Source organism: Athene noctua, chromosome 33, assembly GCF_965140245.1.
Source record: "Athene noctua chromosome 33, bAthNoc1.hap1.1, whole genome shotgun sequence".
NCBI classification, from domain to species: domain Eukaryota; kingdom Metazoa; phylum Chordata; class Aves; order Strigiformes; family Strigidae; genus Athene; species Athene noctua.
This window is the reverse complement of record NC_134069.1, coordinates 1,410,858-1,437,760: the sequence shown is the minus strand read 5'-3', so window position 1 is coordinate 1,437,760 and position 26,903 is coordinate 1,410,858. Positions and strand designations below refer to the sequence as shown.

The 26,903-nt window shown below is 62.4% G+C and overlaps 2 protein-coding genes across 2 annotated transcripts in view; both read left to right on the top strand.

Annotated features, from left to right (window-relative positions):
• Window positions 1-26,903, top strand: part of LOC141972468 (scavenger receptor cysteine-rich type 1 protein M130-like) — a 222,590-nt gene that overhangs the window by 84,251 nt on the left and 111,436 nt on the right. The gene's annotated exons all lie outside the window — the stretch shown is intronic.
• LOC141972519 (sperm-associated antigen 4 protein-like) lies at window positions 7,790-10,109 on the top strand. Its single transcript, XM_074930425.1, has 5 exons — window positions 7,790-7,826; window positions 7,942-8,048; window positions 8,633-8,800; window positions 9,145-9,234; window positions 9,679-10,109. The coding sequence occupies exons 2-5, from the start codon at window positions 7,956-7,958 to the stop codon at window positions 9,805-9,807; spliced, it is 480 nt and encodes a 159-aa protein (XP_074786526.1). The 5' UTR covers window positions 7,790-7,826; window positions 7,942-7,955; the 3' UTR covers window positions 9,808-10,109.

The window sequence follows — 26,903 nt, the reverse complement described above, 5'->3', positions numbered from 1 at the left end:
GTAGGCACTGGGGGCTTTAGAGGGTTATAAGTACCTCTGTAGGGGCTGGTGGTCTGTAGAGGTAATTTAGGGAGCTGGGGGGGCTGTAGAGGGGATATAAGGAGCCGTGTAGGGCCTGGCATGGGGGGTAGAGGGACTATTAAGTACGTCTGTGGGAGCTGTACAGGGCCTATAGGGAGCTCTGGAGGGGCTGGGGGGCTGATGAGGTGCTATAGAGAGCTCTGGTGGCGTGTAGAGGGGCTATAAGGAGCTCTCTAGGGGCTGGGGGGCTGTAGAGTGGTTATAGGGAGCTCTGTAGGAGCTGGGGGGGCTGTTGAGGGGCTATAGGGAGCTCTGTAGGGGCTGAGGGGGGGGCCCTAGATTGGTTATGAGGAGCTTTTTACGGGCTGGGTTCGGCTGTAGAGCGGTTATAATGATCTCTGTAGGGGCGGGGGGGCTATAGTGTGGTTATAGGGAGCTCGGGGGCGCCTGTAAGGGGCCTATAGCGATCTGTGTAGGGGCTTGGGGCCTGTAGAGGGGCTACAGGGATCTGGGGAGGGCTGTAGAGGGGTTATAAGGAGCTCTGGGGGGGCTGTAGAGGGTCTATTGTGAGCTCTGTATGGGCTGGGGGGAGCTGTAGAGGGGCTGTAGGGACCTGGGGAGGGGTTTAGAGGGGTTATAAGGAGCTGTGTAGGGGCTGGGGGTGTCACAGAGGGGCTATAATGAGCTCTGTATGGGCTGTGGGAGCTGTAGACGGGCTATATGGAGTCATGTAGGGGCTGGGGGTGCTGTAGACGGGCTATATGGAGTCATGTAGGGGCTGGGGGGGCTGTAGAGGGGGTATAGGGAGCTCTGTAGGGGCTGGGGGAGCTGTACAGGGCCTATAAGGAGCTCTGCAGGAGCTGGGGGGCTGTAGAGGCATTATAAGATGCTCTGTACGGGCTGCGGTGCCCGAAGACTGGTTGTAAGGCACTTTGTATGGGCTGGGGGGGCGAAGAGTGGTTCTAAGGAGCTCTGTAGGGACTGGGGGGCTGTAGAGGCCCTATTGGGAGCTCAGTGTGCTGTAGAGGGGTTGTAGGGAGCTCTGTAATGGCTGGTGGGCTGTAGAGGGACTTTAGGAACCTCTGTAGGGACTGAGGGGCTGTAGAGGTGCTGTAGGGACCTGGGGAGGGGTTTAGAGGTGTTATAAGGAGCTCTGTAGAGGCTGGGGGTGTCGAAGAGGGGTTATAATGAGCTCGGTAGGGGCTGGTGGGATGTAGAGATGCTATAAGGAGTCATGTAGGGGCTGGGGTGGCTTTAGAGGGGCTAGAAGGATCTCAGTATGGGCTGTGGGAGCTGTACAGGCGCAATGGTGAGCTCTGTAGGGGCTGGGGTGAACTGTAGAGGGACTATAAGATTCTCTGTAGGGACTGAGGGGCTGTAGAGGGTCTGTAGGGACCTGGGGAGCGCTTTAGAGGGGCTATAAGGAGCTCTGTAGGGGCTGCGGGTGTTGCAGAGGGGCTATAATGAGCTCTGTATGGGCTGGTGGGAGCTGTAGAGTGGTTATAGGGAGCTCTGTAGGTGCTGTGGGGGTTTTAGCAGGGCTATATGGAGCTCTGTGGCGTTGTAGGGGGGGCCCTAGATTGGCTGTGAGGAGCACAGTACAGGCTAGGGTGGGCTGTAGAGGGTCTATATGGAGCTCTGAAATTGCAGTTGGGGCTGTAGAGGGCTTATAAGGATCTCTATAGGGGCTGGTGGGCTGTAGAGGCCCTATTGGGAGCTCAGTGTTCTATAGAGTGTCTGTAGGGAGCTCTGTAGGGGCTGGTGGGCTGTAGAGGTGCTATAAGGAGTCATGTAGCGGCTGGGGGGGGTGTTTAGAGGGGCTAGAAGGAGCTCTGTAGGGCTGTGGGAGCTGTACAGGGTCTCTAAGGAGCTCTGTAGGGGCTGGGGGGCTGTAGAGGCATTATAAGATGCTCTGTATGGGCTGCGGTGCCTGAAGACTGGTTGTAAGGCACTTTGTATGGGCTGGGGGGGAGAAGAGTGGTTATAACCAGCTCTGTAGGGCTAGGGGGGGCTTTAGAGGGGCTATGAGTATATCTGTAGGGTTTGGGGTGGGCTGTAGAGGGGTTATAGGGAGCTCTGGTGGACTGTTGAGGGGCTATAGGGAGCTCTTTTGGGGTTGGTGTGCTGTGGAGGCATTATAAGGAGCTTTGTAGGGGCTGCGGGAGCTGTAGAGGGGCTATAGGGAGCTCTGTAGGGGCTCCGGAGACTGTTCAGAGTGTATATGGAGCTCGCGGGGGGCTGTAGAGGGGCTATAGGAAGCTCTGTAGGGGCTGAGGGAGCTGTACAGGGCCTATAGGAGCTCTCTAAGGGCTGGGGGGCTGTAGAGGCTATATATGGAGCTCTGTAGGGGCTCGGGAGCTGTTGAGGGGATGCAGAGGTACTATAGGGAGCTGGGGAGGGCTGTAGAGGGGTTATAAGGAGCTCTCTAGGGGCTGATGGAGCTGTAGAGGGGCTCTAGGGAGCTCTGGTCACTGTTGAGGGGCTTAGGGACTTATGCAGGGACTGGGGGTCCGCAGAGAGGCTATAACGAGCTCTATAGGGGCTGGGCGGAGCTGTAGAGTGGTTATAGGGAGGTCTGGGGGGCCTGTAGAGGGGCAATAGCGAGAGGGCTGGAGAGGTGCTATAAGGAGCTCTTTAGTGACAGGGAGGGCTTTAGAGGGGCTATGAGGAGCTCTGTGGGGGGCTGTAGAGGGACTATAGGGAGTTGGGGAGGGCTGTAGAGGGGTGATAGGGAGCTCTGGGGGGCTGTTGGGGGGCTATAGGGAGCGCTTTAGGGGTTGGTGGGCTGTAGAGGCATTAGAAGGAGATCTGTAGAGGCAGGGGGGAACTGTAGAGGGGTTACAGGGAGCTCTGTGGGGGCTGAGGGAGCTGTACAGGGCCTATAGGAGCTCTCTAAGGGCTGGGGGGCTGTAGAGGCTATATATGGAGCTCTGTAGGGGCTCGGGAGCTGTTGAGGGGATGCAGAGGTACTATAGGGAGCTGGGGAGGGCTGTAGAGGGGTTATAAGGGTTCAGGGTGTATATGGAGCTCTGTAGGGGCTGGGGGGCTGTAGAGGGTATATAGGGAGCTCTGAAGGGGCTTGGGGGGCTGGTGAGGGTCTATAGAGTGCTCTGTAGGGGATCGGAGGGCTGTAGAGGTACTATAGAGAGCTGGGGCGTATGTAGGGGTTTATAAGGAGCTCTGTCGGGGCTGGGGGAGCTATCGATGGGCGATAGGGAGCTCCGTAGGGGCCTCGGGGCTATAGGGAGCTCGGGGGGGTGTGCTGTAGGGGGCTATTAAGGAGCTCTGTAGAGGCAGGGAGGAGATATAGAGGGGCTATAGGGAGCTCTGTAGGGGTTGGTGGGCTGTAGTGGCATTATAGGAGCTCTGTAGGGGTTGAGGGGCCGCAGAGGGTCTGTAAGGAGCTCTCTGGGGACTGGGGTGCCTGTAGAGTGGTTATAGGTGTCTTGCGGAGATAAGACTCTACAACCGTGAAGCTGTAAAGTAGTGTGGTGGTTTGACTCTGGCTAAATGCCAGGTTTTGCGCGGAAGCAAAAGCAAACAGATTTATTCTCTCCTTCCCATGGACAGGCGCTGTGGGGCCTTCTCGGGAAGCGGGGCTCCAATACGCGGAGTGGTTGCCTCGGAGGACCGAGGGTGACCCACCCCTCCCTCCTTTCTCCCGGCTTTATACTGAGCCGACGTCACAGGGTCTGGAATATCCCTTGGGTCGGTTCGGGTCAGCTGTCCTGGCTGTGTCCCCTCCCGAGATCTCGCCCACCCCGTCCCGCTGGGGGAAATGTCAGGAAGAGCCTTGGTGCTGTGTGAGCACTGCTCAGCAGCAGCCACCACACCAGGGAGCTGCCAACACCCTGCAGCTCCCAGCACAAACCACAGCACCACGGGGCTGCTGTGAGGGAAAACCGATTCCGGCTCAGCCAGACCCAGTACAAGTAGGAACGTTTATCCGGCGCCGGGCGCATGGGGGATCGCTCCACCACGAGCACGCGCGCCGTTTGCAGCTCCCGTCCGGCTGATACGTTACAGAATAGCGCATATTCATGGAACGCCTGTACATATACGTAGTGTACCCCCGCCTCCCCTCGCTCCTCATGGTAATCAGGTCTCCTCCCCTTGCGCCTGCGCCATGAGCTCTTCAAGCTCCGGTCAGGGGTCAGAAATTTCTGGGCAAGGGTCGGATAGGTGAAGTACCTCTTCTTCCTCGCTGATGAACTTTTCACCCTGTCGCTCTGCGCTGCCTCAGTTGTTCCCTGGGCCCCGGCCAAACCGCCAGGCCAGTTTGTGCTGGAATCTCGGGTGATTTGTTGCTGGAACACACAACTTCAAGGACCAGAAGAAACTTCTCTTTGGGCTAGGAGATTGCAGCCTAGCAACGTTATCAGCACCTGGTATGTGGCTCTCCCCCCTTTTCTTTGTCCGTGCACAGGCCTCTGTCTTGTGCCATCTGACCAAAGTTACTCAAATCCCCTATCTCAGCACTCAAAATATGGGGGCAGTGGGAGGGGGAGTGTGGGGGTGCGGTGGGGGTTTGGGGGCTCTCTCTGACCCTCCCTGTCCCCCCCAGCCGCTGGGGGGTGCGGCCACAGGGTTTGGGGGGGCCACGGACAGCGCTCAGCATCCTGGAGAAGTACGGTCAGAACCTGCTGCAGCCCGGCCCCCCCGGCACTGCCGCGCCGCCCGCTTCGGGAACAGCGTCTTCCGCGGCACCGTCGATGCTGTGCAGGTACCCCAAAAGCTGCACTGGCACCCCAAAACCTCAAGGACCCCAGTCCCCCCATATCACCCCAATATCCCCCACAGAACCCCAGTGTCCCTCACTAGCACCCCAGTATTTTACTGTGGGACTCCAGTATCTCCTGTATCACTCCAGTATCCCCCACAGAACCCCAATATCCCTCTCTAGCATCCCAATATTTTTCCATAGTACCTCAATCCCCCATATCACCCCAGTATCCCCTGTAGCACCCCAATATTCCCCTGTACAATCCCAGTACTCCTAGTATCCCCCCCAGTATCCCTCATATCCCCGCAGTATCCCATTACAGCAGCCCAATACTCCCCTTTCACCCCAATATTCTGCTGTAGGTCCCTAGTTCCCCCCTGGGACCCCCAGTTCCCCCTCACCTGCAGGGGGGCTGGGGGGTGCGGCGTCTGTTGGGGTACACGGAGGAGACAGGGCAGGGGCTGAGCTTCCCCCTGAGGGTGGGGGTCCCCAAATCCCCCGTGTGGCCACCGTCACCGCTGATGACCTGCTGCTGCGAGCCAAGCTGGACCTGCTGCTGGCCGTGAGCTCTGGGGGCCACTGGGAAGGTCATTAGGACAGTCTGGGGCGGCCCTGGGACATGCTGGGGAGCAGTGGGATATACTGGGATATATTGGGGAGCACTAGGAAGGTCACTGGGACACACTGGGAGACACGGGGGGGTTACTGGGCTGTACTGAAGGGCACTGGGACATACTGGGATATATTGGGGAACGCTAAGAGTGTCACTGGGACATACTGGGGAGCACTGCGCCATACTGGGAGGGCTCTTACTCTCCCCTTGCCCCTCTACCAGAACCAGCACCTGAACCCCCAGTTCTTCACTGACCTCCTGGTGGGGGGGCTAAGGTGAGCGGGAACTGGGGGAAACTGGGGCGAGCACACAGCTATACTGGGAGGAGGTTGTGCTACACAGGGGTGGGTGGGGCACGGGGCTATACTGGGGGTGCCCAGGGATGTACAGGGGGTGTGGAGTGGGGGTGTCACTGGTTCATACTGGTCTGTACTGGTGTGAAGTGGGAGCGGCTCCTCTTCCTGCCCCCAGCGGCCACTGGTGCCTGATTTGGTGCCAATACCAGATGGGGACGGCCCGCAGGTAGGGGGGTCTGTAGGGACTGGGGTCTGTAGAGGGGCTATAGGGAGCTCTGGAGGGGCTGGGGGGGTGTGTGGAGTGGTTCTGTAGGGCTCGGGGGGGGCTATAGGGGGGTTCTATAGGGGCTGTTGGGGGCTGGAGGTGCTCTATGGGGCTTCTGTAGGGGTAGGGCGGTGCTGGGGGGGGCTCTAGGGGCTGCAGGGGTGCTTCTGGGGTTGCGTGTGGGACTGTAGGACCCCTATAGGGCCCCTATAGATCCTGAGAGTGTCCCCCTGTGACTCTGGTGGGTCGGGCACCTCCTGCAAGGGAGCGTTGCTGACAGCGCTGGATAAATCACCGGCTCCTCTGCTCCCACGCAGGATGACCCAAAGAAGCCGCAGCTTTTGCTGGCTCTTCTTAGGGAAGCCTCTCCTGGGAAGCCCCGGCAGCTCTGGTAGCGGATACCTGAACAGAGTGTTTTTCCCTTTCAGGAGCTGAGACGTGTGTGTGCGGCACCCCTGGAGACCCTGCGGTAAGAGACGTTTCCTGAGCTGGAATTGTGTCTGTGCAGCAGTCTTGGCTGACCTCGTGCTACCTGCACTCCTTTTCCTAACAGCCAGGGCTCTGGTACTTCCCTCCTGCCTTTGCCTTTTGCTCAGCCTGGCGAGGAAGGGGAGCACGTGCGGAGCAGGGAAGGCACACGTGTCTGCTGCTTGCTGAGCTCAGACGGTTCCCAGAGGGGATGGGCAGCTCTCTGACAAGAGCGGCTTTTGTCTTCCTGCAGGAACTGGCAAACTTTGTTGGCAGAGCAAACCCAAAACAAGCAGCGTCTGCGGGAGCAGGTGGCTCAGCTGAAGGCGAAGTTCAGCAGCGCAGAGGTGACCCTGCATTTTGGGGAAGGAGGGGAGGCTGGGCAGAACCCCCGAGAAAGCACTCCTCGGGGTTGTTGGTGGGCTCAGACCGCTGACTGCAGCGAGCCAGCCTTTGCCAGGGGCTTGCTGGGTGAGCTGCTGCGCTGCGCAGGCCCTTCTCCGGGCCCGGTTTCTCTGGGCCGCTTCAGGCAGCGGAGGACTCCCGGCAGCCTTCCCTCGGCACGCCGGGGCCTCTGCCTGCTCTGGCCGGGCCCCGGGGGCAGTGGTGAGACCCAGGTGTGCTCACGGGGTCAGCCAACGCCGGCGGGGCCTGGGACCGTCTCCCGACCGAGCTGGAGAGCGTGGAGGGTGGGCACGGGACGGTGGGGACCCTCATCAACCCGCCTCGGGGCTGCGGCCACGGCCACGGCACAAATCCTGTTCCTCAGGCCTGGTGGCTCACACCAGCAGCAGAGCGTCTCTGGGCTCTGCGGACAAGGCTTGGCTTGCACCTCGGGCACTGCCCCTTTGCCTCTGCAGGCGCTAGTGGCCACGCTGCTCTGCCCGCTGACATGGTCCTTTTCTGTGTTCATTCACATCTTTACCAGGAAGTTCAGGACAGCAGCCAGGCAGCGCCTGCCAAAGTCTCTGCCGCGACGTATGACTGGGCCCTGAAAAGCTCTGGTATGGACGCAAGCAGCCCCACCTCCTTGCCCTGCGCTTGCCTGTAGCCCTGCCCAGAGGAGGCCGTGCTCTCCAAAGCGGGGCAGCTGAAATGCTGCCTGGGGTCCCCGAGCCAGGCTGTGGCCGAGCGGCTCTCTCGGGCTCCCTCCCAGTCCTGCCCTTGGCCCCTGCGCGGGGGCCTCTGGCGCTGCCCCCGCACACGCTGCTGCGCTGATGGAGGGGCTCTTCCTGCGGCTGCGTCCGCGAAGGGAACGGCTGGGTCACCCTTTGCTGCCCACGCGGCGAGCCCTCGGCTTTGCTCCGCTGTCGTCGCCCCGGCGCCTGCTGCCCCCCAGCACCCTCAGACCTTCTCCTCGTGGCGCCGTGGCGGCAGCAGTCGCCAGGCACGGGGATGCCGTCCCTGCCCCGCGCAGCCGGGCGCCCCCGCGGCCTGGGGGTGAGAACAGCGCTGACAGACGTGGAGCTGCTCGGCGGCACCAGAAATAGTGTCTGAGCACCGGGTGCTCCTGGTCTGGGGCCTCTGGCAGTGACCTGCTCTCCCTCCCTTACAGGTGCCTCCATTGACATGCGGAGAACTTCGGAGGCCTTCAGCTGCACACACTGGCGCTGCAGCGTTGTGGAGTGGTTCTCTCAGTCCACACCTGATGCTGTTTTGGAGGTACTGTAGCGGAACTCACGGGTGCTGGTTTCCTTCCCTCCGGTGAAGCTGGGACCGACCTCGGGGCTCTCCCCTCAGTGCAGGGCAGTGCCGCTCCAGCCCGCAGTGCCCATCAGGTTCCTGAAGCCAAAGCTCGGACACAGGGCTGGGCCTGCTGGAGAGGAGCGGTTCCCCTCAGGAGGGGAACGGGGCTGAGCTGAGCGGAGCTGCTGCCCCTTGCCCACAGGCCTCTGTCCCAGCTGAGTGAAAGACTTTCTCCCTGGTGACCCCCTTTCCACACTTGTCCCTAACGGTGCCTTTTCAGGGGTGGGGGGTGCCCTGCTGAGCGCTGGGCAGAGAGGTGTTTCTGTAAGGCCCTGACTAGGGTGGCTTCATAACCAGTGTTCTCCTCTTTTCCGTAACACTGAGAGCCCCCTCTGTCGGGCAGGGAAGGCGGCCTCCTGCTTCTGTCCGCCCCTCACGGGCGCCTCATTTCCGAGCTGCAATAGCCCCCCCAGACACGCCGGTCCCGTGCTCCGAGCGGCGCGAGCTGTGTTGTCCCCGACGCGCTCTCGCCCCTCACTGCTCTCTCGTCCTGCCTGCAGCCGGATATGTCCCCAGGGAACTGCTGGCCTCTGCCAAGGCACCAGGGCCAGGTGGTCATCAGGCTGCCAGCACGGGTCCATCTGACCGCCGTCAGCGTGCAGCACATCTACAAAGATGTGTCTCCGTCCGGGACCGTCGTCAGCGCCCCCAGAGACGTCGCTGTCTTCGTAAGTCTCTGCCGGGCGCGTCTGGTGGGGTCTGGCCCTGGGGGAAAGCCGTGACAGGGACTCGCCTGCGGCCTTCTGTGCGTTCCCTGGGGCTTGTGTCCTGCTCTCTGCTGAGCACCGCGCTGCCCTGGGGGGACGCTTCGAGGGCTCCATCCCTCTCGGGACATCTTCTGGCCGAAGCACCTCCGGGTTCTTGACCCTGAGGAGCCTGAGCTCCGCCCCGGGCAGTGTCAGACAGCTGCTGGAGCCCGGGAGAGGCCGGGTACCTGCCCGGGCTGAGCCAGCGCGCACGTCCCCTCTGTGGGGCTGAGTCTGAACTGCTCTGCTTGTGCTTTGGCCCCAAGGGACTGGACGCGGATGGAGAGGAGGAAGCGCTGCTCCTGACGTTCACCTACGACGTGACCAAAGAGGCCATTCAGACCTTCCCTCTGAAGGTACGCTCCACGCGCGGGGGAGGATGCCGGGGGGCGAACCAGGCTTGGCTGGGAGCCCACGGCAGGGGGGTGTGAACGCTTCCTCCCTGGGCACAGGGCCCCGGGCCCCCGCCCAGAGAGCCCTGGCGGGGCTGAGGCGCAGGCGGTGGTTCTCCTCGCAGCAGAGCGTCCCCTTCTCTGCGGGAGGCAGGCAGAGCGGGCAGCGGGGCCTGGAGGGCCAGAGCAAGGGGCAGGGGGGCGCAGCCCCGGCCGGGCCGGCACGCAGAGGAGGCCAGGAGCCTTCCCCCGTCCCGTGCCCCGGCCTCCCCAGCAGCCCCGGTGGCAGCAGCCGCTCCCACCCGCCGCCGGGAGCTGGTTCCTGAGCAGGAGCAGGGCCGGCAGGGAGGGACTGACTGCACTGTCGCTCTTAACCCCTCTGCCTCCCTTTCCCTCTTGTCTTCGCAGACCGCGCCGTTTCCCAGAGCCTTTTCGTATGTCAAGTTCCTTGTGAAGAGCAACTGGGGCAACCCCGAGTACACCTGCGTTTACCGAGTGCAGGTGCACGGGCTGAGGGCGGGCGCAGGAACCAGCTGAGCCCTGTCCTGCTCTGGGCCAGGCGGGAGTTCCCTCTCCGTGGCCGAGGGGAGCACGGCCGAGGGCAGGGCTGCCTTGGAGCGTTCCACGTGGGGTCACGTCCCGCTCCCCGTCCAGGCGGACGCTGCTCCCCCGCGCCCCGTTTCGGTTCCGGGGTGGTGGCGGATTCTCTGGAGCGGTCGGGTCGCTGCTGGGACGGGCCCAGACCGGCCACCGCTCGGTGACCGCCTTCACCTGCTCGGCCTTGCTGTTGTTGTGTTGGTCCTGTTAGTACTAGTAAATCTTTTAGTTCAACCTGTGAATTTCCTCTTTTGTCCCTCTCCTGTTTCACCGGGCTGGGGTGGGGGGAAGTAAACAACTGGCCACGTGGCGATTGGCTGCTGGCCGAGTTCAAACCACAACACACCAGAGAAGAACAAGAAGGACCAACAGAAGAAAAGAGGGAAGAAATAACTAAAGGCTGTGGCCTTTCAGCTCAGCGTGGATTTGTCTCCATCGGGGGGGCACCAGAAGAGCCCTGGGGGGGCGGGGGTGCCCACTGCTATGGCCCCTGCCCAGCCTGCCGGTGGGTGTGGGGGCACCAGCAGCCCTGGGGCCAGCTCCTGGGGGCTCTCGGGGCCGGGGGGGAGCCCCTTCCCCACCCCGTGAGCGTCCCGGGCCGGGTCTCGCTGCTCTGTCCGGCAGCCGTTTGTGCCCGGGGACACCCAGACACAGACTGCGCCCTGCCGCCAGGCCCCCCCTGCTCAAGGCCTGGAAATAATTAATCGCCAGAGAGCGGCTGCGCAGATCCGGCCAGTGCACGCATTTCATTTCCCGCCGTAACAAAACTTCCTCAGCATCTCCTTCCTTCTCTTCCTCCCTGGAAGAGGAGGGTACAGGGGGGGCCCGGCGCTGGGGGAGACGCTCTTCCTGCGCCTCCTCCTTCCGAGAGTCTTTTTCCTTTACCTTTGTATTACAAAACACACAACGGCCTGGGGAATACCTTGCACAGTCTATTATTAAGGCCACACACATATATCAAATTTGCTCGTCCCAAAAACTATATGGACAATTAGCTGGCACTTTACCTGGTTAAAAATACCGCTGATACCAGACAAGTTGTGAACCACCAGACAGCTCCAGGCAGTCATCGCTTCCTACCCCCTCCACACCTTCACAGCTGAAGTCGCACGCTTCTCTCACATTCAGAATCACAGGCACCTTACGCGAAGCAATAAATATTTACATATACGTGCAAAATCACCCACAGAAGCAGCTCACGAGCCCCCACGGCAGGGAGCAGCACTAGAACCGAGAGGCTCCCGGTCCTCACGGAGCTGGACAGTGCTGTGGCACGAGCACAAGTTCAGTGCCAAGATGCTGCTCAAGAACACACTCTGCACTGCTGACATCTGGGCTCTGACCAAGTGTTCACTGACTTCACACACTGATCAGGGTACCTCCCGACTAGAAGCACTGCTGCCTTACCAACAACACAACTACCCGTAACCAGTTTACAAGAAAATCTAGTCAAACTCTCCATGAAAGAGTGTGATTCCTCCAGCTCCTATCACAGACGGGTACACAAAATGCTTCAGGTAACAGACAAAACTCCTCCCCAACAGACGGAGATTGGCCTCTTCTTGAGGGTTCAGCTACCTATGACAATTAAAAGGGGTCTTCTTTTCTCATTCTGATAATAGAACCTAGTCAGCAATGAGTATGTTCAATGCATTTTGAAAAAGTCCGAATAAACTAATAGAGACAGGTAAATACCACCAAGAATTCACACTTGACAAATTCTTCTAAGAGACGACTTATAGATGGCTTTTTGATTTCCAAAAGCGTCATAATCATGTAGGAGCTACTTCTGTATGAAACAGGTCATGACCCGGGGGAAATAAAGTCCCTTGTGTGTAAGGCACTAGCTGAGTCCTTTAGGGACTGGGTTCCTTTTCAGAACGTACCACAGATTCCCTCGGCGATCTTTAGAGAAATTATTTGGTTTATGCCTTCACACTCTGTATCTAAGGAGGGCCAGTACCTTTTTCGTCACCTTTCTTTGTGTGGTTTGCTAAGTATGCAAATTCTCTGCCATGGGAAACGTCCCTTCTCCGCGGGCTGCACCACACATTGCACCATGGAGGCTCTAACCCAGACAAGGACTAAAGTAAGGAATTTCCATCCATCCCTCAGCGCTGAGGGGGAAAGAGCTACGGATTCAAGTGTGCATCTGACACAGGTCACCCTGTAGGACGCAGACCGACGTATTAAAAACACAAGTGTTGCGGTGAGGGAATAGCTGTCTTTTTCTACCTGCCAAGCCACAGAGCTGTGGCGCTCAGATCACAGCTAACCCTTGCAGGAGGTTAAAACCTTCGCAGGAACAAAAGCACAGACACCGATATGACGGTTACTACTTGTTCAGCTTTTTAGCTGTGCAAATGCCTTATATATGCTCCTTAAAGGGACCCACCTGAAGCATGGCTGTGTTTTGGTCACATCCTTCTTTGGCATCTTTGATTGGTTCCCTATTCTTCCCGTACATCGCGAGCTCTGCCGCGCGCCTCTCCCTACACACAAGCAATTTGTTGTTTTTAAATAGGTTCAGTGCACCAAAACTCACAAACAAACAAAAAGCAAACAACAAAAACCATTAATGGGGAAAAACCTCGGGTTTGACCTTCACCAGTAAACCCAGCGCCAGCCACTGACCCCGTGTTTCTGTGCCCGGTGTGCCCGCCCGCAGCTCCGCACAGCAGCAGGGCTCTTCTCAACCCCGGGCTCTGCCCAGGGACACGAGAAATCACAGCGCTGCCAGCTCACAGCAAAGGCTCCAGGCTCTCGCCTCTGAAGCAAAACCCTTCAGATCTGCACTTAGGCATTTTAGACAAAGTCCACCAGCAATGCAAACAGCTCCGTCCACCACAAAAACAACCCCGGCTGCTATCGGTACGTGTGCCGCCGGGCACGTGTTATCAAGGGCAGAAACCCAGGGCCTGGAGCATCGCTTCACCGCGGGTGTATCCAGAAACACGCGATCCCGGAGATCCTGGCACCACTGCCCGGGGTTCCTCCCGCACCAAAAAGAGTTCTGACACTTCTACGCGTTTCCTTCCCGTTTACACCCAGCACCAACCGGGGCATCAATTCCTGTTTCTCGAGCCGTTACACTCTTGCCTTGATTAAAGCGTTTCATAACAGCCACCGCAGGCCAGACTCTCACCCAGATCTCCGGGAACCTCGGCAGATGGGTCTGGAGGGGAACGCCCGGTACCGCCGGGGGTCTGACAGCGGCGTTCCCTCGAGACAGCTCCCCTCCAGCTTTCCAAAACCCCCGAAAACACCCACAGTCCTGGTCAGACCGAGAAGGAGCGGGAAAACGGATCCTTTGCTCAACCTCGCTGTTGCCCAAAGTGCAATTTCCACGCGGCCCTGGCGCCCAGAAACCCCCATTTTATCCTCACGTTTTCAACCCTCCTCCGCGCTCTCGACCCGCCCCTCGCGCAGTTTCTCTCTCCCGCGACCACGCGCAGACCCTGAGCGGATCCCCCCGCGTGTTCCCGGCCGCCCGCCCCGGGTCCCCGCGCAGAGCCCGCGGGAATCCCCCGCCCGGAGGAACCGCTGTCCCGGGACCGAGCGGCCGCGCCCGGCCCCGCCGGCCCCTCCGGCGGCGCCGCCCCGCCGGCCCCGCGCCTCGCTCCGCGCCCCCCCGCGCACGGCCCGGCCGCCCCCCCGGCCCCTCCCGCGCCCCCGAGCGCAGCCTGACCGCGGGAGCGGAGCCGCGGGGCGATCCGCGCCGTCCCCGCCGCCGCCGGGGAGCCGCCGCGCGTCCGCGGGGGACCGCGCCCGCGCGGGGGGGGCCGCGCCGGCGGCCGTCTCCGCGCGGGGCTCCGCGCCCGCCCGGCCCCGGTGCCCGGCGCCTCCGCCCCTGCGCGACGGGGCCGCTGCGCCCGCGGCGGGGGGGGCGCCCGCGTCTCCCGGGGCCGGTCGCGCGGGGCCGCGGCCGCGTCTCGGCTCCGGGCGGGGCCGGGACTCCGCGGGCGGGGCCGCGTCCGCGCACGGTCCCCGCGCCGCCGCCGCCGGGCGCTCTGCGGGGCTGGAGCGGCGCCGCCCGCCCCGCCCGCCCCGCCCGCGCTGCCCGCGCCCCGCAGCGGCGGCCGGGCCGCGGGCGGGGGGCGCCGGGCGGGGGCTCGGTGTCTCCCGGCACTGCCTGGGCTCGGCCTGCCCCGCGCGGCCGGGCTGAGGCGCCTCCAGCCCCGGGGGTGCCGAGGGGGCAGCGTCGGGGCCCAGCGCCGCCCCCCGCCGTCTGCCCGGCCCCGGGGCGCGGAGGGCGCTCAGGTGTCTCCCGCCGTGGCTGGCAGCTCCCGGCAGCAGAGGATCCCGGAGCCACGGCCCGGCTGCGGCGGGCGCGGGAGCAGGGCACGGGGCCGGGGGTGGGCGTCATTCTGGGGTCTCGTTGCCAGGCACCCCCGGACGGCGTCGAACCGGGAGAGCTCCGCTAGATGCCTTCGCCGGCGCATGACGCTCTTTCCGGAGCTCCCTTTAAAACGCACAAGCTGTTCTGTGTCCGGGCGCTGCCGTCCCCGCCCCGCAGTCACCCAAAACCCACCACGACGCTTGGGTGCGCTGCCAGTCTGCCGCGAGCCCGGGCGGAAAGAGCCGTTCTGCCCCGCGGGGACGTCCCAGGCGACGTCAGCACGAAGCGCAGGGGCCGGGTGGGAAGGCCGGGGGAAGCTCGCGCTGGTGCCGATGGCCCCCGCGGAGCTGGAGGAGGAGCCGCTGGCCGGGGGCTCCAGCGGGGACCACGGGGCCCTGGCAGCAGCCCCCGGCCTCGGCTGCGCTTGGGGACCAGCAGCCCCCGGTTCTCGGCCTTTGCAGAGGAGACGACGCGGCCTCCGCGGGGGGGTGTCTGGGAGCCCTGGGCAGGGCTGGGGATCCCTCCTGGAGCCAAGGGCTTGCTGAAGCCTCCTCTGCCCGCCTGGGGCACCTCGGGGCGGCCCTTCCCTCCAGGCACCTCCCTGCAGCTCTGAGGTTGTCCCCGACGCTGGCTCGGAGCTCAGGGGGACGAGTGGCACCATGTGCGTGCGGGGAGCAGGGGAGGGGAGAGGCACGAGGGCTCCGCGCCAGGTCAGACAGCCCGGGCCAGGGGCTCTCCCTTTCCCAGGCAGGCTCCGACCTTCCGCTCCCACGCGCGCACACGAAGACACCCCCCTGAGATCCGGTACCTGCCCAGGCCTCAGCCCCTGCCCCACGTTTCCCCAGAGCTGCCTCAGGCAGACACCAGCCCCCGGGGCTCCCAGAGCTGTCGGTGGGGCAGAGGTCCCAGGAAGGACCAGGGGGCAGAAAGCCAGCCTGCCCCCAGCTCTGCTCTGCCTGGGAAAGCCGAGCCCAGCCCAGCCCAGCCCCACCTCTGCGGGGAGAGCAGCTGGGCGAGGGGCAGGGGGACGGGGCTGCCTCCAAACCCAGCTCAGCTCCCCTCGGGGCTTGACGCCGCTGCTTCTGCCTGACAGGAGGGACCGAGGAGCTCCCGGTCCAGCTCTGCTGTGGGCTTGGAAGAACGACAAAGACCGGCTGTATTCAGTCTAAGAGTATTTTCTGTATTTAGAAAAAGAGCACAACGTGTGGCCGAGGGCATCCAGAGCAGAAGGGGTGGTCGGGGGCACCCAGAGCTCTCGTGCGCGGAGCAGCCGCTACTTCTTGCCACGTTTCTTGTTGGATTCCATCAGGAGCAGCCCCTGCTTCTTGATGTCTTCCCGGGAGAAGACAAGGTCGTCTTCGTCATCAGAAGCAGGGGGGTCTGGAGGAGAGAGCCGAGAGGAGCGGGTTGGGGAGGGTCTGCGGGGCCACCTCCGCTGTGCCCGTGTCCCCGGGGAGATGTGGCCCGTTTTGGAGGGCTGGTGGCGTCCCAGAGAGCCCCGGGCCAGGCCCTCGGGCACAGGCACTGTGACGGGCTCTCCCAGCCCAGCGTCCCAGGGTGACCTGCAGGGCCTGGGGATGCCACCGCTGGGGTCCCCCCCCAACACTGCTGGGGCTTCCCACAAAGGTCTGGAGCTGGGGGGCGGTGGGTTCACCCCGGCTTTGGGAAAAAAGCTGCCAAAAGCTCCTTGTCTGCTCCAATGGAAAGTACCAACGGGTGATGCACAAGGCGACTGCTCACCACCCACCGGCCAACAGCCCGCTCCTGGCCAGTGACCCCGACAGAACGAAGATCCCGCTGCTGCGAAACACAGCCCTGGGGCTGTGCTCCCTCCCAGCTGGAGAAAATTAACTCTATCCCGGCTGAAACCAGGAAACTCTTGTAGCAGATAAAACCTACTCTGGCGGTGTGGGAGAGAACCGGACATGGGCGAGCAAATGCTCCAGGTGACCGCAAGGGAGAGACGGGGCAGGCTGGAGGGTTTCTGCCGGATCGAAGCAGAAGGTCCGGGCTCCGTGCCGGGGTGTGAGAACCCTCTGGGACGAATCGGGGGGTACAGGAAGGTGCTGAGGGGACATGATGGGGGCCTGGGGACACCCCGAGAGGAGTCATGGCCCAGTGGCGAGCTGGGTAACCGCCCCGCACAGCGGAACCCTGCCCCACCCGGCCTGGGTGACGCGTCACAATGTGACCCCCTTTGTGACATCACTCCGTGTCACCCCCGGCACCGTATCTGAGCAGCGCAGCCCCGCAGTGTCTGACAGGACCGGAAAGGGACAGGGCAGGAGCGCAGCGAGGAGACTCCTGAGCACAGCCCGCGTCTTTTCCCATCGCTCCTTAAAGCTGAACCCCCCCACCGTCCCTCAGCCATTTCTGAGGATGGCAGAGAGACCCCCCAGCAGCCCCAGGGTGGTTTGGGAGGAGGTCGGGGCTCCCCAGGAGAGCAGCTCTCTGCCGGAGCCCTGGGAGGTGTCCACGGTCCAGCCACTGTGGATGGGTGAGTGAGGGGGCTGACGCCAGGACCCCGTTTCCCCCGTTTCAAGCTCTTTTCACCCCTTGGGAGGCTGGTTGGCCGAGATGGCCGTTGTCTTACCGACTCTTCTGTGATTCCGTGTAGACGAGACGCTGCCAGAGGAGATTCCAGAGGAAGCGGGATGGGATTCTGACGGCGCCTGGTTGCTTTCTTTACTTGACTGCAGCGACATGAGGACGGTAACGAGCTCCCCCCTCGCCGGGACCCTTGTCCGTGGCATCGGCTTGTGTGAGCAAAGGGACCCAGAGGTGGTCGAGCTGCTCAGCCAAGCTCAGCGTGACACGTCTTCCCCCGTCCTTCCTCCCGTAGGTGTTTGGCGAATACTTCTGGCCTTCTCAGAAGACGGACGTTCTCCTCGTGGCCATCGAGGCCTTGACGGCAGACGATGCCCACGACAGGCAGATGGGCAGTGACATCGTGGACATGGCCATGACAGACCCCGTGTCCTGGCTGACGGATGTAAGTGCCCCGTGGCTGGATTGTCCTTCCGTGTCAAGACGTGTCAAATCTTGTTCTTCCCTCCTGCCCTAACCGGGCTCTCTCGGGCACCCAAAGCCACGTCAAGGCAGCAGGGAGGGGTGGGAAGGGCAGCACCATCCTCACCCGTGTCCTCTCCAGGTGCCAAAAATCCTGAGACACATCCACAGAAATGTGGAGCGGATCCGCGAGGAGCCGGCCCGGCGCAGCCTGCACTCGCTGCTGCTGCTGCTGACAGACTGGAGCCCCAGGGAGGTGGTCAGGAGCCTTCTGAGCATCTCTCCAACGTGTGACAGGTACCAGCCCTGACAGCCTTGAGGGCTCGTTCCCCACGGGGAGAGTGGCCCAGAGACTCTCTGGCTGCCAGACCCATGGGAAACTGCGGGATATCCCCGAGGAGCAGGGCTCTCCATCCCGCCGCGCTTCCCCCTGCAGCCGAGCCGGCCCAAGCAGAGCCCCTGCCCCACGGGAACAGAACCTCACCCACCTCGGCCTCCCCGGGCACCCCGAAATGAGGGGGTGGGCAGGGCTGGGGTCCGGGGAAGCCGAGGCAGCTCTGCTGACCGAGTTGGCTCTGGCTCCGCAGGGCGGCCATGGCCATGTGGGAGGTGATGATCTCCGTGCCCTGGGCTCTGCGGAGAGTCATGTCGGAGCTGCTCGGCGTGCTGCAGGACTGGCGGCTGTGCAGGGTGTTCAGCTCTGCCACGGATGACGCCTGCATCTACCCCTTGGCGGTGAGTGACCCACGCCCAGCCCCACCGCTCTGCCTTCCTCCTCCTCCTCCTCCTCCTCCTTCCCCTGCTCAGCACCAGCCAGACCCCCGTGCCACACGCTCGGGCCCACCCCACGCTGGTTTGGCCCCACCAAGCCTGTCCCGGCACAGGCAGCGCTCTGCCCTCCCCCCTGCCGGCATCCCCCTGCCCAGCTCCGCAGCCTGGAGACCCCGGGAAGGGGCAGAAACCAGAGTCGAGGCGGTTGCTGGTCCTGGGTCAGAGACGTGGGGACTCGGAGGTGGCCGCAGGGGGAGAGGAGACCCTTCCATGGACCGTGCTGGTGCGGGGAGGGAGCCCCCTGCAGCTCTGCTGGTCTCTCACCGCTGTCTCCATTGTAGCTCCTGGCCTGCGCTAACATCGACAGGAAGGAGTTTTCTGCCCTCTACAAAGCCCAGCGGTACCTGAGGCATCCCAGCCCAGTGATGCTCTCGCTGGTGCTCACGGGCCTCGTCACGCTGTCGCAAACACCTGGAACGGTGAGTGGGGGGTCGGCAAGGGGAGCCACATCGGCAGGTGGGGGCTGGGGCGGTGGGGGGGTCTTTCACCGCTTCACAAAAAGGCAACGGTGTGTTTCGTACAGGCCAGAAAACTCCCGGTGCTGCTCCCTGACGTACTGGAGACCCTGACAGATGCCGACGCCGATGTCAAGACGAAGGTCCTGGTGTTGTTCATCAACGTGCTGGGTCACGTGAAGAGGGAGGAGGCCAACCTCATCTCCCTGAGCCTGGCGGAGAAGCTCCTGCCCCTCTTCGATGATGTAAGGCTGCCATGGGAGCCTGAGCCGAGGCGATGGGTGCCCTTCAGGGTGGCCATGCGGGAAGCTTCTGGGCAGGGGTCCCCCCCTTACTCCTCTTGTGTAGCCTTTGGGGGCTCTTCCCCTCCCCGCTCCTCTTCCGGGCCCTTTCAGGGCTCCGGGGCGTTGAGCCACAGCTGCAGGTCTGGCCGACGGCTCCTGCGTTCAGGCTCGGACCCCGGAGCAGCTCCTCTCCCCCGGCCACGCTGCCGCCCTGCTCCCTGTGGGCGAGGAGCGGCTGGTGCTGAGCTCCCTCTGTCCTCCTCCCTGCCAGGAGTGCAGCCGGGTGCGGGAGCTCTCCATCCGCCTCTTCAAAGATGTGATGAAGACCGCGGTGTGGAGAAATAAGAAAAAAATGGTGAAGAAAGTGCAGGGGGTGTTGCTGCCTCTGTTCTTCCACACCAACGAGCCCATCGAGAGCGTGGCCAAGGTGCGGTGACCAGCGATCGGTGTCGCGGGGAAGGGTGTGCTGACACCACGGGGGTGGCCTGGGCGTGAGGGACAATGGGAATATGTGTCACGGCAGGTCCCGCTGCACTGGTCCCAGTGCTGCAGAGCTGGAGGGGGAAGTGGGGCCCCCCAGCCCAGAGGAAGGGTCCCTGCAGCCCCAAGCACCAGCAGGGCTGGGGAACTGGGCACAGACATTTCCCTGCTCAGCAGCGGCCTGTGGCCACCGAGCCCCCGAGTCCCCACGGGCTTTGTGTGCTTTGAGCCCCCATCCCTGTCCCCCGGGGCTGTGCCAGGCCCAGAGCAGGAGGATGCCAGGTCTCCTTCCCCGGGCTCTGGTGCCATCGCCCGGCCTCTGCTTCTCCACAGGCTTCCTGGGACACCCTCCGCGCCTGTGCAGTGTTCCTGGGCTGGAGGAGGCTCAGCTCCCTGGCCGAGACAGAGCAGACACACCTGATTAGAGAGTGCTTGGTAAGGACAAGCCCCAAACCCTCAGGGCGGGCTGGACGGGGGCTGCAGCTGTGCCGTGGGGGGCGCTGTGCCGCTCTGCATCGCCGCCCTGCTCCAGCCCCGCTGCCCCAGCTGCACCCTCCTTCCCTGCCCTCCAGCACGCAGCCCCCAGGGCTCTTCTCCAGGAGGGCCCGGCCCAGCTGGGCCCTGGCAGCGGGACGGAGGGGTCTCAGCACCCCCAGCCCCCTCTGCCTGCGGCTCTCTCTGCCCCTCAGCCCCACGGGGCTCCCGGCTGGGAGACGGGACTCACTGGGAGGGAGCGGGGGTGCTGGCAGGAGGGACTGCTCCGGATGGCTGCGGAGGGTCCGTACCAGCCCCGTGCTCCCGTGCTCCCTCAGATAACGCACAAGAGGAACAGCGTGGACGAGTATCTGCTCCAGAGCCTGCCCTACCTGAAGGACCCTCAGGCCACCATGCGAGAGGAGGCCGTCAGGTTCATCGGTGAGTGCCCTATTTCTGGCCTCCTGGCCCCAGTCCCCACTGGTGGGGCTCGCTGGGGGTCTTGCTGGATCCCAGCGCCCTCAGGTGCTGTCCTTGCTGGAGGACAGCCCTGCCCAGGGGGAGCAGAGCTCTGACTGGTGCTCTGTGCCCCAGGTCTTGCTGCGCGGCACTGGAGGATCCTCAGGTGGAAGAAGCTCTGGGAGATCTGCCACAGTGGTGAGCGGGGGCAGTGCTGTGCTGGCGGGGGCTGGTGGGGCAGGGGACAGAGCCTGGGCTGCTGGGCTCTCTGCGGGCAGGGGGGTTCACCTCTGCTCCCTTTCCTTCTCTTGCAGCCCTCCAGTCCTTGGGCAACGATGTGGAGTCGTCGATCAGGTCCCTGGCAGCTCAGACCATCCTCATCCTGACAGCTCTAAAGCAGAAGCCAAGGTCAGGATGGAGCCTGCGGTCGCTGTGCTGCTGCGCCTGATGAGCCTCGGAGAGGTGCAGTTCTCAGGGAAACGGCCGTACTTCAATAAATCTTTTTTTTAAATCAAGCTGGAGCAACAAGCCCAGTCCCATGGTGTCCTTCCCACAGGGACCCCCCGAGCAGTGTCCCTCTGCCACTGCGCCCAGGGCCACACCCCCGCACCCAGGGTGTCCCGCGAGACCACAAAGCCCGGAGAGGAGGAGGAGGAGGGAAGCTTTAGCCCATCCTGCCCCTCCCAAGGCGTCTCAGGGCACAAAAAGGCACCCACGCGCCCAGCTGGCACATCACCATTTGTCCCAGGACCCCACTAGCTCCCACTGGACCCTTCTTGCACCCCATTACTGCCCCCAGGACCCCAATATCTCCCCCAGAAACCGTCCCCAGGAGCCCATTAGACCCACAGCCCACCCCCGACACTAATAACCCCCTCAACTCCCCCATGGCCCAAACAACACCCCCCAAGTAACAAGACGCCATTACATCCTTCCAGACCCAGAACCGCAAGGAACGGTCCCTAACATCTCCAGGACCCCCACACCCCCCCGACTCCATTACACTCCCTCTAGGACCCAAATAACCCCCACAGGGACCCCAATAACCCCCACAACTCCCACAGAACCCCAATAACACCCCCAATAACCCCCTGGATCCCCAGTGACCCCTCACGGCACAGGCAGGAGTGTGGGCAGGTGCTGGGGGGACACAACGTGCTGGAGCCCCCCGGGGTCCCCCTGGCCCCACAGGGCCCACTGCCTGCCACACTCTGCCAGGGCTCCGTGGGCTCCAGGGAGGCGGCCTGGGCAGGAGGCCTCCAGCTCTCCATGGCCTCCCCTGAGGGGTGTTCCTGCAGAGATTCGGGTCACCCAGGCAGTGGGAATTCCTCCTTTCTAAACACTCCTGTGTGCTGGCGGTGACGGAATGTTTCTCCCGCCAAGGTGGCACCAGCCCCGGCAGCCCCAGCACTAGTGGTGGTGGCTCCGGCCCAGCAGTGGGTGAGCCAGGGGCTGGGCCCATTTCCCTGGGGGGTGGGATCGCTGGGGAAGGGGAACGCTTTGCTCTAAAAACCCAAACTTCTTCATGGTTCTGAATTTGTTTTCAAAAAAAGAGGTTTTCTGTCACAGCTGGGGCTGTGCAGACGTTCTGCTGTGTGACTGTGCTGTCCTTTTCCCTTGAACTCGGGGGGTTTTGCTCTCTGCAGGGGTCTGTGCTGTCTGCGGGGTTTACCTGTCAGGTTTCCCCAGGGAAAGGGAATTTTAGCCCTTTATTTTTACTTCAGGTGGGAAAGAAGTGACACATTTCATATTCTGTGCTCTCTGTGGGGATTTGGGGGGTTCAGCCTGATGAAACACCTCGGAGCGGTGCTGCAGAGGGTGCCGGTCACCAGAGCCGAGAGGTGCTGCTCAGGAACCGGCATGAAGCCCGAGGGCGAGAGCTGGCCCAGGCGGGCTCTTGCCTTCTGGCTGTGGGACAGTGTTTCCCAGCTGGGAGGTGCTGGGAGAGATGTGGGGGGTGAGCAGGGGTGTGCTGGAGCCCAGCCCCTCTGCAGAGCCCGGCTGCTCCTCTGGCTTTCTGCACAAAGGTCAGTGTCTGTGCAGAGCTTCTACTTCACACCTAACTCACTGAACACGCTGAACTAACCTGACCATAGAGAAGACTGAGGTGAAGAGACCTGTTCTGTCAGTATTGGGTCCAGTGTCTGAACTGTAGTTCTCCCAAGAAGCAGCAGAAGGAGGGGTGTTCCTGCATCCATTCCCGCTCTCTGCTCTGGGATGCTGGGCCCACAGCCCTGCCAGCTGCCGGGTGCAAGGCAAAAGGTCTCTCTTCATTAAAATGACTTGTCTCATTTCAGAAACTGCCCACACAGAGTTCAGAGTTGTACTTTCCATATTCTGTTTGCACACTCGGAGAGAAGCAGTGGGGGGGTTTCAGGGCTGTGCCTGTGAAAGAGGCTTTAGGAGATTCTTGCCTCCCAGATGGGTGATGAAGAGGGTGAGAAAGTCATGGATATTGTTGATGTTCCCCAAAGCAGTTTGCTTTTGTGTAGCTTCTAGCCAGAGGCTGAATATTCGCAGTCTGATTTGGCATCAGCCTCGAAGCCTTTTTTTCCCGGTATGATGTGTGTGCACAGGAGCTGTCTCTTCCATTGTCACGGTTCTCCCTGTAGGTAAATGCTGCACCCGTCTGTACAGATGCTGGGCAGAGCAGAAGCTGTAGTGTCAGTCCACAACGGCAGCTCGGTGCTGGGATCCTGCTGCAGCTCTCCCAAGTGAGGAGGTTTTTGTTTGTTGGTCACGGATGTGTTAGAGGAATTTCCCAGGTTTGGTATCTAATGGGAAACCCCGGGGATGCTTCAGGGCGTCAGGTCTGGTGAAAGATGGTCCGTGTCGGAGTGGCTGCCTCAGTCCTGTGCGCTGGCTCCCCGCAGGGGGGCATCGACACCAGCCAGGTAGGAGCCTGCGACAAGGCAGCGCCCAGTGGCACCGGCAGCCCCCTAGAGCCGCCCAGACACCCCCCGGCATGGGCTGTGTCTGGCCAGTCGCCCTCCCACCACCGCTGGGTCCCCACCGCTGCTGGGGCTCCCCTTCCCCGGCTGCAGGTCCTTGCCCAGGGCCCCACTTGCCCCAGAGGCCCGGGACTCTGCCCAGAAAGCCCACCCAGCACTCCTGGCAGCCCCGAGGTCCGGCTCCCAGCCCTGGAACATCCCTCTTGCACCCGGCCAGCGTCGCTGTGCAGAGATGAGCGCCAGCCCTACCCCACGGGCCCACCACCCCCTCCCAGACAAGGTCCTGTCGGCCCCAGCACCTGAGCAGCGCCTCTGTGCCGCGGACACAGCTCTGGGGGTGCTGGCAGAGAGAAGGAGCCGGCCCCAGTGCTGCCAGCGGCCACCCGACACCACCGTGACCCTCTTTCCTCCGTCGCAGGGGGACACCGGCGGTCCTCTCGTCTGCAAAGACAAGAGTGCTGACTACTTCTGGCTCGCTGGGGTGACCAGCTGGGGGAGAGGCTGCGCGAGAGCAAAACGGCCCGGAATCTACACCTCCACTCAGCACTACTACGAGTGGACCCTGGAACAGATGGGGCTGTACTGGACACCAAGGGCGGCTCCAACGTCACGGCCATGGAGTCCTTCTCTCAGCGCCTCAACCCCTCTTCAGAGGCCCAGCCCAACACCAGCACAGTCGGGCTGGTTTAGCTCCTGCCCCTTTCCCCTCCAGCAGCTGCTGCAATTCTTTACCCGGCTGCAGGGGCTCCTGCAGATCCTAAAGGGAACAAAGGCTTGAGCAGCAGGAGGAAGAGGATCCAGCGCAGGCGGCAGCGGACCAGGGCCATCTCCTGCTGGGACACTCCCTGCCTGCGGACCCAAAGGCAGCCTCCGTGTCAAAGGCCTGCTCCGTCCTGCCCACGCTCCTCTGAGCGCACACAAACTCTCAGCCTGACTTAGTGGTTGAAATAAAGTTGCCGAGTTTCCCAGCTCGCCACGCTGCAGGCCAGTTCAGTCTCCTGTGCAAGGCAAGGACTTCCATGCCTGGCACCTGCAGGGTGAGGCTGCAGGCAGCCACGTCGGGCACAAAGGGAAAGAGTCCCTCCAAAGGGCTGACCCCGGCCTGGTCGCAGAGGAAGGTGATCAGAGCCACCCGGCACGGAGGGGACTGGCACATCGGGGCAGAGAGGGGACAGGAAAATGGATGTGACACGCAGACAGCTCTGGGGCACGTGCACACACACACACACACACACCCCACGCGCACAGGCAGCGCGTGCACACGCTGCAGCACGCACGCACGCGGGATGCAGCCACCCGCAACCCCGCACGCACGCTTGCCAGCAGAGCAGGGTAATGGGGGGAGCAGAGCAAAGGACCCTCCTGTCGCCGACCCCTTGACAGTCTGCAGCTGCTCTCCATCGCTCATCGCCACCCAGACTGAGAAGGCTGAAGGGGTTCGGTTCTCCTGGAGTCGGGGCCAAATAACGGGCACTTGTCGCCGCACATCTGCACTTGGGACTCGTCCACGTCTGACTGACACAACCACGGCTGTGTAACACAGCGCAACACCCACAGTCTGTCCTAACACTCGATAACCGCGCCCAGAGGGCACCGCTCATGAAACAGCAGGGCCAGGCCTGAGGCAGAGATCTGCCCAGGGCAGGGGGAACGGGGAGGAAGATGCCGTGCTGGAAGCGCTGGGCTCCTGAAGCTGACGGCAGCACGGGCGCCATCCGGACAAAAAGCTCTGCCGGCTCATTCCCATGGAGTAATTAGCGGGAGGTTTTGCTTTCTGTATGTGTGAGGTTGTCCTGTCCCTTGCTAGAGGGGGGTGTCTTGTGCAGGTGGGCAGTAGGGGACATCCCGATGGACTCAGCCCTGGCAAATCAAAGCTGTGTCCTAAGGACAGAAAGCAGAGCTGAGCTGAGAGACGGGAGCACTGTGAAAGCCACGGCCTGACGGCCAGGCCAGAAGAGCAGAGCTCTCCAGCCTCCATCCGAAGGGGCCACTCCCAAAGTGCCTCCTGCCCTCTGGTCAGTAAAGCCGTCCCTGACAGAGCGGGGACATCTCTGAGAACGGGCCCGACACCTCCACTAGGAACAGCAGACGAGCCCCAGGTGTCTTCAGCACAGGGTAGGCTGCATTATCGACAGCCAGGGAATTAACTAAATGCCGTTCGACTCATTTGCCTGCTTCATCTGGAGCACTTTTAAATCCCCATACACGGATCCAAGGTGCCGGAGGAATTTTAACCAGGATGCTAAACAGTGGTCAAGAAAGGGATTTTAAATAGACAAATGGAACTTCCTTCAGTGTTGAAGGAGCTGTGAATGAACTGCTCATCCACCCTGGGTACCAGCTCTTGCTAGAAGGAAGATTTATTTGGCTCCATCTTGCTTAAAATACTGAGCTGAATCCGCAGATCCTGTCCTGGAGGAAGAGGTGACCCTGCCCTGAACCTCTGTGCAGCCCCAAACTGCTGCTGCAGGTTAAGGGCCAGAAGCAAAACAGACCAAAGAACGAGCTGACAGAAACTGCTGGGTTTGGAGGCCTGGTATCCCCCTCCCACAAGACACGTCCCAAGACACCTGGGCTAAAGGATTGTTCCTTCCAGTACCAGAGGTCCTACAGCAAACGCCCTTGTTTTCTCCGGGGTTTGGTCACCAGAGAGCTGCCCACCAGCCCCTGGGCAGAAGAGCACACATCCTAATTAAAGGCAACACGTAAAAGCCCAAAACAACAGAAGTCGAGATTCATTGGTGGCATCTGGCAAGTGACAAAGATACAGCAGCTTCTGGTAACAATTCCTTGAAGGGAAAGCCAGAGTTGAGAGGCATCCCCGCTGGGAGGCTCTTACAGAGGAGAGTGTCAAACAGCGTCAGCTGGCAGGTTTGGGCGTTGTCTGGGAAATGTCAAACCCTGTCAAGTACCACAGAGCTCTCTGCAGCCAGGCCCAGCGAGGGACTCCTGTGGGCTCACCTCTGAGAACACAGAGCGATGGGCCCCCAGCCCTGCCGACAGAAAACACCTTCTGAGCAGCGGGCGCAGAGAGTACAGCGCCCTCAAACCACCAAAGCAGCCAGGTCAGCCCCCGGACACCCAGCGTCTCCCCGCAGCACCTGCAGCCACGTCTGCAGCCCAGCCCTGCTGTCAGGAGTCGGCTCGGGCTGGGCGGGTCAGCGCCTGCACGTGGGGGTGCTGATGTCACCGTTCTACGGTGACCGCCAGAGCTGATCCTGCCCATGTATGGGGGTCCTGATGTCACAATGGCCGCTGTGCCCCACGGCAACAGGCCTGTAACAAGGGTCGCTGGGCTCCAGCCGTGCGTCAGTGCGACCTGGGAGGTGAGGAGAGGGCAGGGGAGGGATGGGGCTGGTCGGGGGCTGCTGAGGGAGGAGTGGGAGGTCCCACACCTCGGGGCGCCGGGGCTGTGCTGACCCGCGCCCCGCTTCTCCCTCAGAGTCAGCCGAGGAGCATCTGGGAGAGACACCCCGGTGCTGCTGGGACAGGGACGCTCCCAACGCTCGCTGAGGACGTGCGCCATGGCCGAGAGGCGAGAGGAGGAGGCCCCCGACTCCATGGAGCAGGGTGAGAGCAAAGTTTCCTCCCACAGCACAGCAGAGGGGCTGTCGGGGGGTCAGCGTGGGGCCGAGCGCGGTGGCAGGGGGAGGCAGTGCCTGCGCTGCCCTTTCCTCGCCACGGCCCCCAGCCCTGCCCCTCAGCCCCTCAGGGACGGGGCAGGGCCCTGGGGACAATCCCTCAGGGATGCTTC

What these genes read in the sequence shown, in the direction of transcription:
- LOC141972519 (XM_074930425.1), top strand. Translation starts at nt 7,956, where the DNA reads ATGCGGAGAACTTCGGAGGCCTTCAGCTGCACACACTGGCGCTGCAGC. An exon ending in CACCTGATGCTGTTTTGGAG is followed by an intron (nt 8,049 to 8,632) that starts GTACTGTAGCGG and finishes TCCTGCCTGCAG; the next exon opens with CCGGATATGTCCCCAGGGAA. An exon ending in TTCAGACCTTCCCTCTGAAG is followed by an intron (nt 9,235 to 9,678) that starts GTACGCTCCACG and finishes TTGTCTTCGCAG; the next exon opens with ACCGCGCCGTTTCCCAGAGC.